This window comes from Danio rerio, chromosome 25 (assembly GCF_052040795.2).
Source record: "Danio rerio strain M-AB ecotype USA chromosome 25, GRCz13ab, whole genome shotgun sequence".
Classification (NCBI taxonomy): Eukaryota; Metazoa; Chordata; class Actinopteri; order Cypriniformes; family Danionidae; genus Danio; species Danio rerio.
In genome coordinates, this window is record NC_141045.1 from 3,198,797 (window position 1) to 3,220,000 (window position 21,204).

General features: G+C 32.3%; 2 protein-coding genes across 30 annotated transcripts in view; one reads left to right on the forward strand and one right to left on the reverse strand.

Annotated features, from left to right (window-relative positions):
- Positions 1-11,565, reverse strand: part of kcnq1.2 (potassium voltage-gated channel, KQT-like subfamily, member 1.2) — a 234,529-nt gene extending 222,964 nt beyond the window's left edge. For all 29 annotated transcript variants that reach the window (XR_015525978.1, XR_015525974.1, XR_015525976.1 and 26 more), the window contains exon 1: positions 11,494-11,565. The gene's annotated coding sequence lies outside the window, so the exon portion shown is untranslated. The remainder of the gene's footprint in view (positions 1-11,493) is intronic.
- Positions 430-21,204, forward strand: part of mrps35 (mitochondrial ribosomal protein S35) — a 21,752-nt gene continuing 977 nt past the window's right edge. The window contains 7 exon segments of the mRNA NM_001031669.1: positions 430-587; positions 2,895-2,941; positions 4,327-4,494; positions 5,437-5,497; positions 5,606-5,745; positions 9,516-9,625; positions 9,708-9,777. Of these exon segments, the coding sequence (NP_001026839.1) occupies positions 443-587; positions 2,895-2,941; positions 4,327-4,494; positions 5,437-5,497; positions 5,606-5,745; positions 9,516-9,625; positions 9,708-9,777 (741 nt within the window). The 5' untranslated portion in view covers positions 430-442.

A 21,204-nucleotide genomic window follows, 5' to 3' on the forward strand; every position in this document is an offset into this window, starting at 1 on the left:
TTTTTCTTGTTGAAATGTCTGTTTCACGTGTAATGCTTAAAATATTTACTCCGTAATAAAAATTGTTTTGCAAATATATATTTTTTTGTTTGTCTCTTGCCACATGAGCGAAAAAAAACTAGTTTAAACCATTAAAATCATTAAAAAGCTAATTTCAATTTAACGTGATGCTCATTTGGTCTATTAATTTAATATAAAGTTTAAGAACTTTTTTTATTATATCGTTTTTAGTCTTCACAATTTGCTTCTAATCTCTCAAGACTACATTAAAAAGCTATTTGAAATCAAAAGCACAAACATTGCTTAGTTTGTGTTGTGATGTTTACCGAATATCACTTAAAGTGGTGCACTGACAGAAGCGTTTGCGCTCTAGTCATATTTATAGCTTCGCTTTGTATGCGTTCATCCCGGCTTCCGTAGTCACGCTGCAGGTTTTGCCATCATGGCTGCGTCCGTCAGTCACCCTGCGCTGTCCTCCTTTCACAAAATAAGCTGCAATATTACGGGAATATCAGGTTTAATTTCTTTCAGCAGGAGGATTTCAGTCTCCTCCGTCCTCCCAACAAGCGCCGTGGCCGCAAAAAGAGGTAAAGAGCGCACAGTCTGTTATTTAATATACTTACAAGATTAAAGACAGCGACAGAAATATGGAAGTTAATGTTGTTGTTATTACGATATGTAACAGTCAGCGTGGTATTATTAACGATTAATATTAACATTAAATAGCAATACTGTAATGGCACTAATATTACACAATATTTGTAAATTATTGTATATCAATTTATAATTATATATATATATATATATATATATATATATATATATATATATATATATTAAAAAAATAAATATATTAACATGGCAGACGACTAACAAATGAATAAATTACTTGATGTACAGTATGTTTCTAAAAATAAATATTATTGTATATTGTATCATACATTGTTTCATTTATAAATAATACAATACAATTAAAAACACCAAGTAAATGATCACAAATTAAATAAGATTGTTTGTGTTAATACGTAATTAAAAAAATTACAATTTGTCCTGGAGTCACTTTGTTAATGTCCTTAAGAGATTTTATTTTATAAAAAAGCCTTCAAGAATCATTAAAAGCAGGACAGACCAGTAGAATGTGTTTTACACATTAAGGGGAGTTGGGCAGTACAAACATTGAGTGGGGTCTTCACCTTTAAGCCAAAAGCCATGGGTTAATATTGTATGTCCAATACGACATCTGATAAAAATCTCATGGTCAAATCTAGTCTTAAAATGTCTTCAAAATCTGAGATTTCAGGTTGAATTTCATACAACTTATTGTTGTCCAATGCATCCCACTCCACCTGTTACTTATTTAAAATGTAAACGATGATAATAGGTCTCATTTATGAAGGAGGAATTTGGTATTTGTTCACCACTTGTTTCAAAGAGTCCTCAGCAGCCGGCTCATTTCCTGAAAGCACATGCAGGGCTCGAAATGAACTTTTTTACTTGGTAGCACCGGTGCTCCCAACTTCAAAAATTTAGGAGCACCAGAAAAAATTTAGGAGCACCCACCAAAAATGATTGAGCACCGCTGCAAATTGTATTTTAAGGGATTTTTTGTATTTTAAAACAACATCAATTAGGACTAACAAAAACCAGAAACAACTATCTAACTAATGCTGTGATGACATTGATATTTGTGTGCAATAATTCCAAAATGAATGTCTAATAATTATAAAATATTAATAATGATGAAAATGACAATAATAGTAATGAATTACATTTCTCATTATCATGCTGCCTTGAATGTGCTTGAATGCAAGTTATCCGCTATAAAAAGTCATATGTATAGTTATATGTATATGTATAGTTTTTTTTGCAAACTATACAAATAATTGTATAGTTTGCATCAAACAAAAATGAAGCATTGCAGTGAGAAATATTGATTTTGTACTGCTGTTTATATATGCATGTCAGTTTCATAAATAATATTTCTGCTACAAAACAAACAAAAGATTATAATAAATCATTAAATTCAAGGCTGAAAGCTGCAAAACAGTCATCAGTAACTAAATAAAAAGAAATTATAATATACACCTCAAGAAAGAATAGACAAAAGAAAGTAAGTAAAGTCTCACTTCTATCACTCTTTAAAAGATTTGGTTTCAGTTTGTGTCAATTTAAAGGTTCAGTCTGAGCTGATCTTCATTTTTCTGTGTTAGTGGAAAAGCTGGCGAGTCAGCCGACCCAATTTATGAACAGGATTCTTGCGATGACCACCGGCGCAATACCGATGTTTGTTATGAGCCGCAGTTTCAGTGTAAACTTAGTAAAGGCGAGCTTCTTTGGCGATGATATGTACAGTATTAGATTTGACTTTTAGCGGACATTTGGGCTGAACACGCAGTGAATGCAACACATCGAGATTCGGGCGCTTTCTCTGAAAAGCACGTACTCGATGGATCTCAGCTGGCGGATCAATATTCACCACGTCATGATCGCTCTCATCTGCGCCTCAACTTTACGTTTTTGTTCTTTTGTTGGACATTTTCTATATACTCCAAAGCTAAAAGTAAAGCACGGACTTCAGCTGTAATGTTTTTATTTGTTTCTAGAAAAAAAAATAACAGTATGTTTGTATGCATACATGTGTTTATTGCTGTCTAGAAAAATAAACAAAATGTATGTATTTGTTTTTAGAGAGAAAAAATAATAACTATGTGTGTGTGTATATATATATATATATATATATATATATATATATATATATATATATATATATATATATATATATATATATATATATATAATTATTTTTTATTTTATTTATTTAAATTTTTACTACAACTATATGATATGTTGTTGTCTTTTAGTATATTATTTTTTTTTCCAATTTTTATTCACAGATGCTGCAGGAAAAGGTGTTCGGGGTCAGATGAAACCACGGAGACAGGTAAATTTTTGCATCATTATATGATTTGAGTGTGTTTGTGTCCGAGTTATTCATATTAGTGCTGCACAATATATCATTTCAGCATTGATATCGCAATGTGCATATCCGCAATAGTCACATCGCAAGATATGCAATGTTGAGACTGAGTTATAGTTGACAGTAAGGCTGTGCTATTTGGAAAATATCTAAGTGCAATGTTTTTTGTTTGTTTTTTTTGACAGAAATTGCGATTTTGATTTGATTTGCGATTTAATTTAGTAGTCATGCTTTAGCTCAATATTCTGTATCGCAGCTTCTAACTGTGTTAGTTAAAAAAAAGGACTGAAAAGATATCAACCTGCCTAAACATTTATTCAAATTTATTATTTAAATATTCAGAAATGAGACACTCGTTTTTCTCTAAACACAAATAAAATGACTTTATCTTTCTGTAAACATGCTGAACTCAAATAAGGGAGATAGTGTAGCTTATTATAAAGCAAGAAATAATAATTATGAAAATAAAGGAACACTCAGCAAACGAACATGGCTGAAACAACGCTGAAGTTGTACTTTGCTGTTGCTTGCTACTAGATTGAGTGTCACTGGCAATACTTTCAGACAGTCATCACTCAATTGTGCTTAGTTAGTTAGTAAGACTACAACATACAGACAGCAGTCACGCATATGCTCTGGGCAGGGAAATTTAATTTAATAATACAAATATATTTCATATCGCAGCCTCTCGCGATTAGCTAATCACAGCATTTCAAATCGCGATTGCGATTCGATTAATTGCACATCCCTAGTTGACAAAGCTAAAGAACACGTGATTTGTAGAGTCACTGCTAAGTTAAACCAAAATAGAGTGAAGGTTTATCATTTGCATGTGTTTTTAAGGCTTGTGACTGAGCAGTTCGAGAGCGTTTTAAACATTTGGGCACAAAATATGATGCAACAAAATTAATTGTATTTATTTATACAGAATTTAGACAGAAGAATTTTTGTCTTCTAGTCCAAATATCTACATTTCAAAGCAAAAACAAGAGTATTTACTTACCCTAATGACAGATCATTTTGCTTGTGTTAAGGAAAACCTCTTATTCTTCCTTCTGAAGGTGAAAATAATACAGTATTTGTACTTGATTAAGAATTTTTCCAATATTTGGACTAGAAAGGAGACAATGCAAATAAGAGAAGCCTTTTTTTGCATTGTTATTACTGTACCTGAATAATGTTAGACTCCCCAGAAGACTGCCAAATAACGCTATTCATCTAAATCTGGATTCATATCATAATCTTTTAATTGCAGAAAAATTAATTATCGAAATATCAGATTTTTCTAATATCACGCAGCTCTAATTCATGTAAGATCTTTGATAATAAATCATATATTTGTCACTCAGGCTGGTGAGCCCCGGACGGAGCGGATGGCTGTGGATCAGGACTGGACTGCGGTTTATCCCACCGCAGCATCATTTAAACCCTCTGCCGTTCCTCTGCCAGTGCGGATGGGCTATCCCGTCAACAGAGGGGTCCCGCCGGCTAAACATGGCAACCTGGAGCTGATCAAGGTGAGCAAGTCTTCAGCTGCATGATGCTGACATTGTGATATATATTGAAATATATACAGTTGAGGGCCAAATTGTTAATGATATTTAATGGAGCAAGGGAAATTTACAGTTTTTCCTATAATATTTGTTCTTCTGGAGAAAGTCTTTTGTTTTTTTGGCAAGAACAAAAAAAAAACAGTTTTAAAGCCATTTTAAGGTCAATATTATTAGCCCCCTTAAGCAATATTTGTTTTGGATATTCTCCAGAACAGGGGTCACCAACCTTTTGGAAACTGAGAGCTACTTCTTGGGTATCGTTTAATGTGAAGGGCTACCAGTTTGATACACACTTCCTGAAAACAAATTTGCTCAATTTACTTTTAATTATATGTTATTAATAATTAATGATAGTCATCTATGTGAAGACACTGATTATGTTAATGATTTCTCACAATAGTTGTCAACAATGATTGGATAAATATCAACCAATGCAAGTGTGATTTAAAAAGAATAGCTAAAAAAATATTAGTTGCAGCTTACTGGTATGTGGTGCTATGGTAAGCTAATTTTATAACAGGTCCACGGGCAACTCATGTGATCCTCCAGCCCACGGGCACCATGTTGGTGACCCCTGCTCCAGAACAAACCACTGTTATACAATGAATTGTCTAGTTACCCTAACTTTACCCTAATTAACCTAGTTAAGCCTTTAAATGTCACTTTAAGCTGAATAAAAGCATCTTGAAGAATATCTAGTCTAATATTATGTGCAGCAAAGATAAAATAAATTAATTATTAGAAATTAGGTATTAAAACTATTATGATTAGAAATGTGTTGAAGAAATCTGCTCTCCGTTAAACAGAAATTGGGGGTAAAAATATACAGGAGGCTAATAATTCAGACTTCAACTGTATGCATTAAATCATGTTTTATTAATTGCGTGCTGATGAATGTTTTTTCAGATTCCCAATTTTTTGCACTTAACCCCGGCGGCCATTAAGAAGCACTGTGAGGCGCTGAAACGTGAGCGTTTTTTTTTTTTTTTGCTATAAAATGGATTCTTCCGGTTTTAAATATTGAATGTTCTAATGAGTTCAATGTTTGTGAATATTATCTGTTGTGTTTGTCCAGCGTTCCTCACTGAGTGGCCGTCTGCGCTGGACTCGGATGAGAAGTGCACGGAGCATTTCCCAATACAAGTGCAGAGTAAGGATTTCGTATCCTCTGGACTGTCACTGAGAAACCCAGACGCAAGGATAGTGACGCTGAAAGTATGTATTTCAGTTTTTTTTGTTATATATAATTTTTTTGCACATATTTTAGGTCAAAGTTGAGAGGCAGTGCACTGAATTTGTGATTTCTATACATCTTGAATACAATTAAAGTGCTTCAGGAGTAATGACATTTCTGAAATATGATGAAATTTTAATAGGTTTAATCCAGTCATTGAAAATGTGGGAGTTTTATTGTTTTTTTATGAAATATTTGGGATTTTTGTTTGTCATTTTCTGTAGTTTTCCTTTAGAAAACTGCCATTTTAATACACTGTATTTTTATATTGTGCTGTTTTGATGCCTATTGTTATGGTTAGGCTAATTTTCAGCTCCAAATTTTAAGTTCTGTCATCATTTTTTGTTATAATTTATGACTAAAATTGTGTGTTCATAAACCTGCTACTTAGGGTTAAGGTTAGGGCTATAGCTAGGTCTAATTGTACCACAAAATGAAGTTCTGCTTTAAGAAAATTAAGCCGTTTATCTGTCAGATTCAATAAATAATCAAATTTAATTGCGCTTGAGCAAACAATGGCAATACTGCTTATAAACAAAATTATGTGTTCATAAAACATGCAACTAAGGGTTAGGTTAAATTTATGGCAATTGTTGGGCATTTCATTGTAAGATTCAATAGATAATCAAACTCATTTGTGCTTGAGCAAATAACAGAAACATTGTTGCATGAACAAAATCATGCGTTCTTAAAACATGCTACTTAGGGTTAAGGTTAGGGCTATGGCTAGGTCAAATTATACCCCAAAAATAAGTTATGCTTCAAGAATTCAATTAATTAAATTTAATTGCACCTGATTAAACAATGGGAATACTGCTTATAAACAAAGTTATGCGTTTATAAAACATGCGACTTAGGATAAGATTAAATTTTAACCCAAAAATAAGAAAAGTTCTCTTTTAAGAGAATTAAGCCTATTTGAACACCATGTCAGTTGTTAGGGATTTCATTGAGAGATTCAATAAATAATCAAACTAATTTGTGCTTGAGCAAACAAGAGAAACGTTGTTTATAAACAAATTGATGCGTTCATAAAACATGCCACTTAGGGTTCAGGTTAGGGCTATGGCAAGGTCAAATTCTACTTAAAAAATAAGTTCTGCTTCAAGCAAATTAAGCCGTTTTTGTGAGAGATACAATAATTAGTCTAATTTAATTGTACTCGAACAAACAGTGGGAATTTTGTTTGCAAACAAATCATATTCATAAACCATGTTATTTTAAAGACATGCAGGATCATTTCAGCAAAACCTCAATGCCTTTAATACACTCTCTTTATTTATAATCTGAAATGTGTTATTTATCATAAATCTCTCACCATCTGCCTGAAAAAAATAGATTAGGACTGCCAATGTGGGAATCTGCATCTGATGTTAATCCCGCTGGATTAGGGCTAGAAGTGAAGGGGATCAAAGGGCAGATTTACGGGATGAGTCTCCGGGTGGGACGGGGTCTTTTTCTGGACTGAAATGGCCAGAAAACCCCAGATATGGTTGATTTTGCATTGTTTTTCCTTCGATCTGTTATTTAAAGAGAGCTTAGTGACATCACTGGGGGGTGAGTATGATCTCATTGGTCGACCCGGAGGGGGATTTAAAGGTTCTGCAGAATTGTTAGTTCATTTTGAGGGTTTGTTGTTTTGGAAGAATAAAGATTTATCAGAATGTGTGTGTGTGTGTGTGTGTGTGTGTGTGTGTGTGTGTGTGTGTGTGTGTGTGTGTGTGTGTGTATGACTGGAGGAAGGCCTGTTGAAGTGGTGCTGATTGTCTGAGAAATGACGAAGATTTTGGATTAAGTGTCCTTTGATGAATTTAAAGGGATAGTTCACTCCAAGATGTTGGTGACTTTCTTAGGATTTCATTAAAGGGATAGTTAACAAAAATATTAATATTTCCTATAAATTTTTCCTTAATCCAAGATGTAGGAGACTTTTATTTCCCTTAGTAGAACTTTAAAGAATTTATTGGTATTGTATAATGCAAGTCAATGCTTACCCATTTTTGAGATTACAAATTAAGACATACAAACAAGTCCAAATCAATCCCTATGGCTCCTGATGATACACTCAGAGGTCTTGAAAAGCAAAACAATCATCTATGCAAGAAATTAAACATTATTTACAATAATATTAGCTTTAAATCACAGCCTTCAAAACAGGCCATTGACCTTCATTCTATTAATCTAAAAATCTTCTTTAATGTTCTACTGAAGAAAAATACATCTTGGATAGAGTAAACTAACAGGAAATTATTGGGTGTACTATCCATTGACATGCTAGGAAACCTTGCCCGTACATGGTATCCCTTTATTGTATGTTTGATTTCCCTTTATTATTTCATTTATTTTAATATCCCTTTATTTTATGTGCTATTATGGATCATGCTCATCAGGATTCTTTCCATTGTATTATTGAAAGTCTCTGTCTGTTTTAACAGGTTTGTGTGATGATGGCAAAATATTTTAATTTATATAATTTTGAGTTTAAAAATGTATATATATTATTTACACATTTATTAACTATATGTACACACTTAATAATAATATTTTGCTGAGTGTGTTTTTTGTGCTTGTTTAATAAACAAAATAAATAAACAAAATAAAAATGAATAAATAAAATAATCTAAATAAAAATAAATAAATAAAAATACAATAAACAAATAAAATAACAAAATACAAAATACAAAATAATAAAAAAAATAAATAAATAATTGTAAATAAAATTCTAATTATATAAATTTAGGGGTGGGGGGTTAGGAGTAGGCTAAATGCTAAATTCATGCTTTTAAGACTAGTATACTTTTATACACTACATTTACATGCTAGAAAACCTTGTCTATATATGGTATGCCTTTATTTTGTTTAATTTCCCTTTATTATTGAACTACTTTAATATTCCTTTATGTTTTGTGTTATTATGTATCATGCTCATCAGGATTCTTTCCATTTTATTTGTGAAAGTCTCTTTATTCTTTAGTCATAGGTTTGTGTTGACAAAAAAATGTAATCAATAATTTCAGGCTTGACATTTTATATAAATATTTATACATTTTTGTGCTTTTTTTTGTGCTGGTTTAGGCCTGTTATTGATAAATAAATATTACTTCAACTCTACCAGTAGGTGGCGACAATTCTTAATGAGCGAGTCATTGAATCATTCTTTCAAATGATTCGTTTAAATGACAATTATAAATAAATCAAGTGGTTGCTTTATAAACGGATCATCAATTCATTGACTCAAATGATTCATTAAAAAAAAAAACAGATCCAACACAAATCCATACAGGGATATTTTTAGCTCAATATAGTCTTTGCACGCATCTAAGGTCAAAAACACTAACACATTTTCTCATAAATTACATGTATATCTGTATTATTTATGGCATTTAGAGAGTTATTATTTTCTGTCTGGCCTAAGATGAACCTAATAAATGCAAAAAAAAATAAATAAATAAATTAAATTAAACTATTATTAAATTATTAGTAAATTAAACAGAAGGAAAAGAAAAGAATCATAAACCCATTGCAGCATCAGCTATTTTCTCTGTCTGAAATGGTCTCTGTAATCCCTCCCTCTCCAACAGTCTACTCTACTGTGTTTGATCAGAAATAAAACTCATTAACATATCTGATGTTATCAGCTCTTCCTCAGCATGCATTTGGGCTACAAATACTACTAATGCAGTGTGTTTTACCATGTCAGTGTTGGCGTAAATAACTAATAAAGCTTCTGACTGTGTTTTATCATCTGCAGGTGAAGCACTCCAGCCTAAATCTGGACGATCACGCCAGAAAGAAGATGATCAAACTGGCTGAAAAGCGCTACTGTAAAGAAACAGACACACTAACCATCACCACAGACAGGTCAGAGATGTGGAGATTTAGATTTCAGCTTTTGCCAAATCACTGCATCTGTTTAAATGCATGTTTATTGTGTGTGTTTTAGTTGCCCGCTGAGACAGCAGAATTATGATTACGCCATGTACCTGCTGACCGTCCTCTACCACGAGTCCTGGGTGAGTTTTACATCCATCAACACACGCTGAAATAAGATTATTATTTGAGTTTTAATTACAGGTCGGTTCATCGTTTACAGACTATATCTGATCTATATATATATTAGATGTTTTATTTTGTTATTAGTGCAAAAGCAGTGTAGTATTAGTTATAAAATAAAGTCGATTTGCTAATGTTGTTTGAACTTCTGTCTGGAATATGATGACTAAATGGTGGAAGTGGATCTGTTTTGTTCTCCGTTCTCGAGTGTTTGATGTCTCATGAATATTGGACAGCTCTATTGTACTGAATGTTTCAGAGGGTCCTGCTGTTTCTCTGAGCGAGACCCACATCAAACTGCAGCATGAGTAAAGGACAAACCATCCATGACCCTGCAGCTTTCGTTTCCACTGCCCTGCCTTTAGATTAATGCTGTCAAATGATAAAACGTGGTTATTCGCATCCAAAGTAAAAGTGTGTGTGCTAACATAATGTGCGTGTGTGTTCACTCACTGTGTATAAATAAGTCAAACATACATAAAATAAAAAAACCAAAATATGTACATGCAATTATTTATATATAATTTGTATTATAAATTGCAAGTATTTAATTTGTAAATTTAAATAAACGTTCTCAAATATATACGTGTGTGTACTGTGCATGTTCACTTTGCATACACACACACAGGTATATATTTGAGAATGTTTATTACACAAACATTTCTTTCACTGAAACCAAATTCTGTTTAAACCCTCTTATAATATTACATATTGTGCATTTTTTTAAAAATGTTGGATGTTTAAATTAATATAGCAAATTGGAAAATGGTCAGAAAATATCGAAAAATATAAGCAACCACTGTGTAAATCGATTGTAAAATCTTATTCACCGATTTTAAAAATTAATATAAATAAATAAATAAATTACATATTTACATTTATATATTTATATATAATTTCTATTAGATGTAAACATTAAACTTATAAATATAAATAAACATTTTCAAATATATACTCAAACATTTAAAAATATATCTGACCAATGTGTAATTCAATTGTAAAATTGTATACACAGGTTAAAAAATAAAAATAAATACATTTATTAATTAAATATAAATAAATAAAAAAATTCAATAAATAAAAATATAAAAACAAATAAATAAAAAAATAAAAAATATTAATAAAATGTAAATAAATGATAAAACATAAATTAATTAATTAAATAAAAAATTTGTAAATAAATAAATAATAAAAATATATAAATAAAAATAAACAAATAAATAAATATAAATAAAAATAAAGAATTAAAAAAATAAGTTAAATAAAAATATAATATTAAATTTAAATAAACAAATAAATAAAAAAATAATAAAATAGATAAAATTAATAAACTAATAAAATAAAATAAATTAATGAATGAATGAAAAATTGCATATAAATAAAATAAAAATAATAAAAATAAATAAATAATAAAAAAAAAATATATATATATATTTTTTTTTTTAAGTGGGAGGGGTAGGTTAAATGCAAAATTAATGCTTTTAAGACAAGTATACTTTGAACTATGTAAATATATTTACTGTTGAAGTATATTTCGCAAATTAGCAAATATGGGTAGCTGTAGGCATGTAAATGTATTAGGAATAAAGTTGTCACATTTTTAAAATTCATACAGACATAAACAAAATAAATCACTCCCAAAAATACTTAATTACTAGTTCAGTTTAAATCCTTACCTTGATTTTGAGCCAAATGTTTAGTGGTGAAACCAGAGCAATCCATTGAACGTCTCCCAACAAACATCACTCAATTAGCCTCCTGATTATCCACCTGATGTTTCAGCTGCTTACATGATTGACAGCTGTCTCGACCAATGAGCATCTTGACAGTGGAAACAGTGGCTGAATAGAAGCGTCTGATTGGCCGACAGTGAGATTCCATTGGAAAAAGCTCCTGCAGAATCTCATTACAGCACGATGAAATGAGTCATAAATAATTCACGTTATATTTGTCCTCTGGAGCCGTCTCCACTTACCCCTGAGCTCACGATCAAAGTTGTGTAATTGACAGCCAATGTAATGTGACAGTGTCTTTTGTGAATTAAGTGAGACTTGAAAAAGTGATTAGTAACCTTTGAGTATCGCATGATTCACCTCATTAGCACAACAGAGGGTGAATTAGCAGGCGCTCCTCGATAAAACACAGATTAAGCTGTAATTTATACACTTGAACTTCTCAGAGTCTGCAAACTGAAGGCCTGGGACACAGATGAGCCGCTCTCTGTCTGTTTGACTGCCATAAAGCACATTCCTAAAAGGACAGTTCACTTGGAAAATGAAAACCATCATCATTTACACACTGTTAGCATGATTTAGCATGTTATTAGCATAATAATTGACATTGATAACAGGATTTAACATTGTTAATATTATTTAGCATGTTGCTAACATGTTTAACCATGCTATTAGCAGGTTTTTGCATGTCACATGCATGCTTTATTAGGTTGTTTAATCATGATGCTAACATGGTTTAGCATATTTTTGCTAGCAATTTGTTTGCATGGTTACCATGTTCACAGGAATTAGCACATTTTTAACATCCTAATGTGTTATTAACATGAATGAGCATGCTGTTAACATGATTTAGCATGTTCCCTGCTAAATAAAAACAGCTTAAACTAGCCTAAGCTGGTTTGCTGGTTTTAGCTGGTGGACCAGCCTGGTTTTAGAGAGGTTTTGACCATTCCAGGCTTGTTTCCAGCCATTTCCAACCTGGTCTTAGCTGGTCAGGCTGGGAGACCAGGCTGGAAATGACCAAAACCCTTCTAAAACCAGGTTGGTCCACCAGCTTAAACCAGCAAACCAGCTTAGGCTGGTTTAAGCTGTTTTTTCCAAAGGGTTGCTAACATGATTTAACATTAACATTATTTAGCATGTTGCTAAACATGTTTTTATGTCATTAGCATACTTTATATGCTTTACCATTATGCGAATATAGTTTAGCATTTGATTTATCGAGTTGTTAGCATGATGTTTACATGATTTAACACATTGCTAACCTGTTTTAAAATGATGTTGCTAACATGATGTTAACATGATTTAGCCATTTGCTAGTATATTAGCATGATGTAATATTGTTTACATTTTGTTAAGATTTAATATTGTTAACATTATTTAGCATATTGCTAACACATTTAATGTTGCTAGCAGGTTTATTTTGCATGTCGCTAGCATGATTTAGCACACTGATAATACTGTTAGAATGATTTAGTACATTGCTAATGTAAATTAGCATTTTTTTGGATAGCTGTTAAGGATTGCTAGTGTTAGTGCTAGTGCTAGCTTAAATACTGTATGTATAAAAGTTGTGATTCACTCAATAAAAAATTTTTAGTTCAGATCAGTTTGAAAAGACATAGCTGCGCAAGTCAGAAGTGTCTAAAGGTCTGTTCAGAGTTTGCTGGTTACAGCTACAAAACTCTCAGAGGAGATGCGTTTAAAAATATTTTATTTGCCCATTAAGTAGCACATTAGCGAGAATTAACTTCTTTATAGATTGTTTATATGGTTCACCAAGAAGCTAACATGAGCATTTGTTGCTAGGATAATTTAGCAAGTGTTTTAGCATGCTTAACCATGTTCTCATGATTTAACACATTGCCAACAAGTTTTAAGATCTTACTAGCATATTTATGACGCTAACATTGCTATCGTGATTTTACAGTCAATAGCATGACTGATAATGTTACTAGGATGCTTTAGTACATTTTTAGCATACAATTATCACAGTAGATCAGCATGTTAGCTATCTGGGGCCAACATCATTAGTCGGCGCTCTTCGCTAAAACACAGATTAAGCTGTAATGTATACACTTGAACTCCTAGTGGGCAAACTAAAGGCTACGTAACTGCAGTACAACATGTCTTTGTGGAGTGAAATCCGCAACCTTTCGCATTCAGACGAGGTCGACAATACAAACGTATCAGGTATCAATACTCGACGTTTCTAAAATATGATAAAACTCTCAAAATCGAGCATGATTTAACAAATTGCTAGCTTGATTTAACATAATGCTTACATGATTAAGCATGTTACTAGCAGATTAGCGTAATTCAGATCAGTTCGAAAAGACATAGCTGTGCAAATCAGAAGTGTCTAAAGGTTTGATCAGAGTTTGCTGGTTGTAGCTTGAAAACTCTCGGAGGAGATGCATTTTAAAATATTTTATTAGTCCATTAAGTAGCACATTAGCAAGAATTAACTTCTTTTTAGATTGTTTATATGGTTCACCAGGAAGCTAACATGATTTAGCATTTGTTGCTAGGATGATTTAGCAAGTGTTTCAGCATGATTTATCATGTTCTGATGATTTAACACATTGCTAACATGTTTTAAGATATTAGTATATTGTTAGTATGATTTAATGTTACTAGCATATTTTATGATGCTAACCTCGCTAACGTGATTTTACAGTCAACAGCATGATTTAGCAGATTGATAACGTTGCTAGAGTGCTTTAGTACATTTTTAGCATTCAATTATCACAGTAGATCAGCATGTTAGCTATGTCGAGCCAGCATCATTAGCTGGCGCTCTTCGCTAAAACACAGATTAAGCTGTAATGTATACGCTTGAACTTCTCCGAGTGGGCAAACTGAAGGCTTCAGACGCAGGTGAGCTGCATTAAAACACGTCTTTGAGGAGCGAAAAACGTGACCTTTCGGATTCAGACGAGGTCGACAACACAAACGTATCAGGTGTCATTACTCGCCGTTCCTAAAACACCACAACAAACGCTGGAGATGTGTGCTTTTTCCCATCATGCTCTGCAGCAGCGGGTTTGTATGTCTGTGCTCTTAGACTCAGTCCAGCTTTGTTTGCTGTCCTGCTTGGGAAGTGTAACGATGTCCGCTGGCCTTTCGCTAACACAATAGCCTGCACAGTGGTGCTGCTAGCTTCAGGACGGGGTCTCTAGTGACGTCGACTGGGAACGGGACGCCACAAAGCACACGATTGTTCAGGGCGATTGTATCTCCAAGACCTGATTTAGCTGCCAATAACCCATTCAAACTGTGTTCACGTTGACTAGAAGAGCTTGTGGAATTAATGTGGCCTGGATGGATTTCAAGAGGTTAAATATGAGCATTTTTAACCTATGTCTACATTGCCTAAAGGCATAAAAAAGCGTGTGTGTGTGTGTGTGTGTAAAATGTGATGTAATATATAAAAAATATTAATGTATAAAAAAAATTGGGAAAAAAAGAAATATAAATGTTAAAATAAAATGTATATTAAATAAATTTTGAATAGTTTAGATATCTAAAATATATAAATATTAATATTCCTAAAAATAGGCAAAGAAACAAATGTAATGCTCAAATAAAATATATAAATCTATTTTAAAATTTAATATAAATACATTTTGAATAATTTAGATATTTAAAAAAATAAATCTATAAAATATAAATATTTTAAAATCTTACATATTGATACAATTTGGCATTAATTAGGTATCTAAAATCTAAAATATTAATGTATCTAAAAATATGAAAAGAAAAAATATAATGCTAAAATAAAATATATAAAAATATTTTAAAATCTAATATAAATTATATAAAGTTGGAATAATTTAGATCGAAATTAAATATATACATTTTAATATACCTAAATAAAGAAAGGCAAAGAAAGAAATATATTGTTAAAATAAATAAAGATATTTTAAAATCCATAAATATTATGCATCTAAAATTGGGAAAGAAAACTAATAATACTAAGATAAAATATAGGAATACATTTTTAAAATCTAATATATATTAAATAAACTTGGAATCATTTAGATATCTAAATATATAAGTATCAATATACCTAATATAGGCAAAGAAAGAAATATAATGCTTAAATAAAATATATAAATCTAATATATGTTAAAAGAATTTGGAATAATTTATATATACAAAAATATAAATAATAATACACCTAAAAACAATTGGCGAAGAAAGAAATATAATGCTAAATTAAATATATAAAAATCTATAGTAAAAAAAAAAAAATATATATATATATATATATATATATATATATATATATATATAAATGGGAATAATTTAAACATCTAAAATATAAATAAATATTAAGTTATTAATATAATATTAAGTATTATTATTATTATAATAATATACTTTATATAAAAAACTTTATATAAAAGTTAAGAAAGAAATTTAATGTTAAAATAAAATATAAAATATATTTTTAAAATGTAATATAAATTAAAGACTTTTGGAGTAATTTAGATATCTAAAAAATATATAAATACTAAATGTATTTTAAAAAGTGGGAAAAAATTAATTTAATACAAAAATTTTATATATAAATATTTAATACAATTGAATAGTTTAGATATCTAGAAAAATATATAAATACTAATGTATCTAAAATAATTGTGAGAGAAAGAAATATAATGCTAAAATAAAATATATAAATATAATGCTAAAATAAAATATAATATGTTAAATAAAATGGGAATAGTTTAGATTCCTAATAATTTTTATATATTTAAAAAATAAGCAAAGAAAGAAATATAATGCTAAATTAAATATATAAATATATATAAAAATATCAAGTTTGCCCTAAAACAATGAACATTCATTCTAGTCTTAGGAAACTTTGAACTTTATTGATCCTCTATTAGTTGTCGATCTTTTATTAATGGTTCAAATGTAACTAAAATGAATAGTTAGATATAAATAAGTAACTAAAGCTAAATAAATAAAAAAATCTAATCTTTTTTATACAAAAAAAACTTTCATTAAAATATTTTGAATAACAAAAATGCAAATATAAATAAATATAAATAAACTATTTTGGCTAAATGTATAAAAACCAACATCTCTTTATTGTTTGTTTGTTTCAAACAATATAATTTTACTTGTATTTAAAATATTTTCAAAAATGTTTCGTTAAACATTTTTACACAAAATTACCAAAAAATGTGTTTTATAGAAATGTAGTTTTAAAATCTTATTAATCAAAAATATTTGCCTATTTATTTATTTTATAGTTATAGTATCCATACAGAGGACTGAAAGATTTTCAGATCAGATGGTAAAAGAGTCTCACTATACTGTCTCAAAACTAAAATCTGATGCAATTTAATATCAAGCAAAGATTTGGCGGATCAGTTAAACCACCAGCACAGTTTGTGGCCTTAAAAAAAAAGCAAAGCATTGAGCGTCTCCACATCTTCAGTCCTCAATTATACTCCCATTCTCTCAAGCAAAAGGCCAATCTCATCAATTAGTCGCAAACCATTTGATTTGCCTCTTCGGCTAAATTGAATCATTTGGGCCAACAGTCGTAATCAAATCCTCAAAGTCCGACCAAACCACCTTCATCTCCATAGAAACCAGCCAATCCATCAGTCGCTCCCTAAGTAGTGCCCTGCGGCCGCAAATGAAGGGAAGGAATGGAGTGTTGTTGGAATAGGGATGGCTTTGGAGGGCAAGGCTTGTATTGATAGTCATTAGTCTGGAGCACCTGCACTGCGAGAGGGTTATCAGCCCCGCGGCTCCAGCACAAAGACGTTTTTGTCATCGAAGAATTGGGAAAATTCAGACTTGGGGAAAAGAGGGATTCTGGGAGATCTCATTAAACATGAGCTGTGCTTTACATTCTGGCAATCGTTCAAGTGAATCAATGTTTTGGTTTAGCTAATGTATATTTCCTCACTGCCAAGTCAAGCACAATTAAGGCAACTCTTATGAACATTAAACTTTTGTTCTCTGAAATATTAAAAAGTTCATATTCAGAAGATATTAGTGTTCAAACTTTGCTTCCTCCAGTATGGATCAAGGATTTCTATGAAACACAGGCTCACATTAGCGTATGTTTATTGGGAAGCCACAAAAACTTTCTTAAAGGGCACATAGTTTACCCCTTTTTTATGATTTAATATTAATATTATGGTTCTGAGTGTGCCAGTTTAGGTTCAGTTCAACACACAGTTCAGATGTTTTTATTATAATGTGTTAAAAATAGTGCTGTCATTCGATTAAAAAAAATTAACTAATTAATCGCACCTTTTTTTAAAAATGAATCGCGATTAATCGCATTTAAAATACTGAAACTTGTAATTTTGGCTATTTAAATGTGAAATTAATGTAAACGCAAGATAAAAGATATTTTAATTTAAAATAGTATTGTTTAATAGAATTTTTGTTTAACTTGTAACACAGATTTCTTCATGTAAACAACATACCCACAATAAACCATCAAGATCCTAGCTTGACAGCCATATTTATTACAGAAATTAAAACACAGGCATGTTAATGACATTTTAAATTTCAAAACAATCAATGCCAATAAAGAAAACATTGATTTCCATGTGGGATTCTAAGTGGACTGCAAAAAATGCCAAAATACAGGAATTGCAGATATGGAAAATGAAAAATTATAAAAATAAACTGTAGAATACAAACTGTTGCACTCATTGTAAAGTTGTATTGCTGTGAGTTGAGAACATTAATTATAGAGTAGAAACAATTTTGCTCAATCCTCCTTTACATTCATCCAGTTGCTAAGACTAGGAGTATCCCGCAAGTGCACAGAGACTCCCAAATGCCCGCAAATGAATGATAATTTCTTGCAAACCGGTCGTTAAATACATTGCACACCCCTCTCGCCCCTACTCGGATACGTCGCTCACTCCACCCCTGACACCCCTCAACGGGCCTGACAAATACACACACACAACGCGCTGCAGACGTTTTGGCCCCAACGGCGTTCCATACTGGAGCGACTCCCGTCAGATTCAACACGCATGATCACGTTCATCAAATCTGCTTAAACTAAGCGTCCTAAAGTATTACTGTATTTCACAAGGATTCTGACACAACAACGCGAAGCATACGCTTTCGTTGCATTTAATGAGGAAACACGCTAAACTTGGAGGCTCATGCTGAAGGGCAGAGTAATGCCCTGTCTTTGACAGCTCGCGACTTCATCAGACGTTCTGAGTACATTTACATAAGACACCAATACTCCGATTTTAATATGATTAAGATTATACTCTCATTAAAATTCTACCATGTAGCCTAAGCAGCGATTTTATTACCTTAAAGGAACACAGAGTCACGAAATGTGGAGGATTTTCTTTCTGTTCGCCATGCGGTATCAACTTACAACAGAAGTCCAAAGTTAAAAATAAAACACCCGAAATTGCATGAAACTCTGGAGAGCCTGGTGATGCAACTAATTGTTTTATACTGAAACTTGCCTTCAGAAAGTGCTTCCTTGGTCTTATCCACATTTATTGCATGTTGAACACACGTCCACCACAACAGGAAGTAAAAAAACCTGAACTGCGTTAATTGTGTTAATTTTTTTTAACGCGTTAATTATTTAAAATTAATCGCATGCGTTAACGCACTAATTTTGACAGTGCTAGTTAAAAAGTGTCATGTTGGGGGGGTTTACACAGTTTGCTGTTTTAGGGGCGTGTTGCTTCACATGAAAATTAGTTTCGGCTTCCCGCCCGACGTAACAAGGGGGCGGAGCCAAGAGCTCCCACGCTCTGTGTTTGCAACGGACAGGCAGACAGAGAGAAGCTAAGCTAAGCTAAGATCAGCATTCAGCCGTACATGTACGACTCGGACACAGACCAAGCAGAAAGTACACAATCATTTGTGTCTTTGTATAGTCTCTGTGTACAAATGCCGAGCTTGTACATCGAGACTGATAACCACACACACTGAATTAACTTTGACTGAGGCACCGAATGCGCCGCGACACGGCACACCAGACACTCTCAGTGACGCGGCAGAAACATTAAGTGTCCTGAATCGTCGCGCCACACATTCCAGAACTCCAAATACAAGCCTCCACCAGGGCAAACACAACAGCGCCGCGGCCGCCGATTCAAAGCTCTGCCGTGTGCACTCTGACAGAAACCCACGCCCAGAACTCACGCAAAAGGTACAAGCAGTAATTCTGATTAGAGCAGTAATGTGGAGAATATTGATCTTGTGTTGAGCCCAATGAGCCTTACATCTAAAAATAGAGCACGGGTGTTCCTTTAGCGATATCGCTTTGACTCACATGTTGAAAATGGTGGACGTGCAACAAGAAACTAAATACTGAATAATCAATACTGGTGGGCGGGGGGACCGCACTCCTACGTAAAGTTGCGGTCGGTCTGAAAACCGCTCCAATTGGTCCACCGTTTTTATGTTGTTAAATTGAAAAAATAGACTGGGTGTGTTTATATCAGCCCGATATGACGGTCTATACACTATACTTACACACGTCTCTCCAAAAAGCTTGAAAAGTAGATTTTTTTACCATAGGTGCCTTTAAAAACATACATTCGTCCGCAGTTTGCAGGTAAACTGAACACTAGGGGGCAGTATGACGGCAAAAACTTTGTTTCTTTTCACACTAATGATATTTACAGGGACATATTATGGACGAATACTAATTTTTTAATGCAATTCTTTGCACAACATCAAATAAATACCACAATACTACTTAGCGATCTCAAGACATACCCAAATGTTTTACAAAATTCGCAAAAAAATTGTAAACAGCACCCTCTAGTGGATTTGTCACCTGAAATGTACAATGAAATGTACCTTAATTAATGTATTTAAAACTCACAAAAATGTAAACAGCGCCTTCTAGTGGATTTGTCATATGAAATGTACAACAATCTGCATGGTTTCCTCTACATTCATTCTTCTATGACGGAGCGCCACGGCAAAATTGATCCCGCCATGGCTACATTAAAGCTTTTCATTTAAAACATTCAGTCGTGTTTTTTTTTTGTTTTTTTTTTTTGTTTTGTTTTTTTGGTGATAGTCGCACAAAAATGTATTAAAAAGTTGGTGAAATACAAAAGCGTGAACTTTTTTGTAACCGTAGTAGTTCTGTGCGTCATTTGTTTAACCCTTTAAGGTTACGTGCTGACTGGCTGACTGATACGTTATGTCGCTGTAGCTTACTATGGCGAGGGAGGCGAGCGCGAGTATTTACTATGCTCCATCAGTCTGTCTGTTACTAATTTGTTGTAAACAAAAAAATGCCATTGGTTAATTTTAAAAAGGGGAGGGGCTACTGAATATACCCCGCCCCACCTTTATGTTTCAATACAAATTAAAGTGTATTTCAATCACTTAAAGTTTGTTGCTTGTGTATTACTGTGTTTTTTTTTTCTATTTTAAATGCAAGTAGCTGATGACTTTTCTATTTTATGACTAAAAATAGTCTTTAAATGTTCTACTGAAGTTAAAAAAAGCTCCTCTTGAATTGCCTGAGAGTGAGTAAATGTGGATTTGAGTGTCTTTTCAAGTGAATGCTCGGTGGCGTCAGTGGTAATCAGAGCTGCTCATCGAGTTGTGCTACTTACAGCAGGTCCTGCACAGATCAGCCTGGTGTTTTTATAGTGCCAGAGTTAC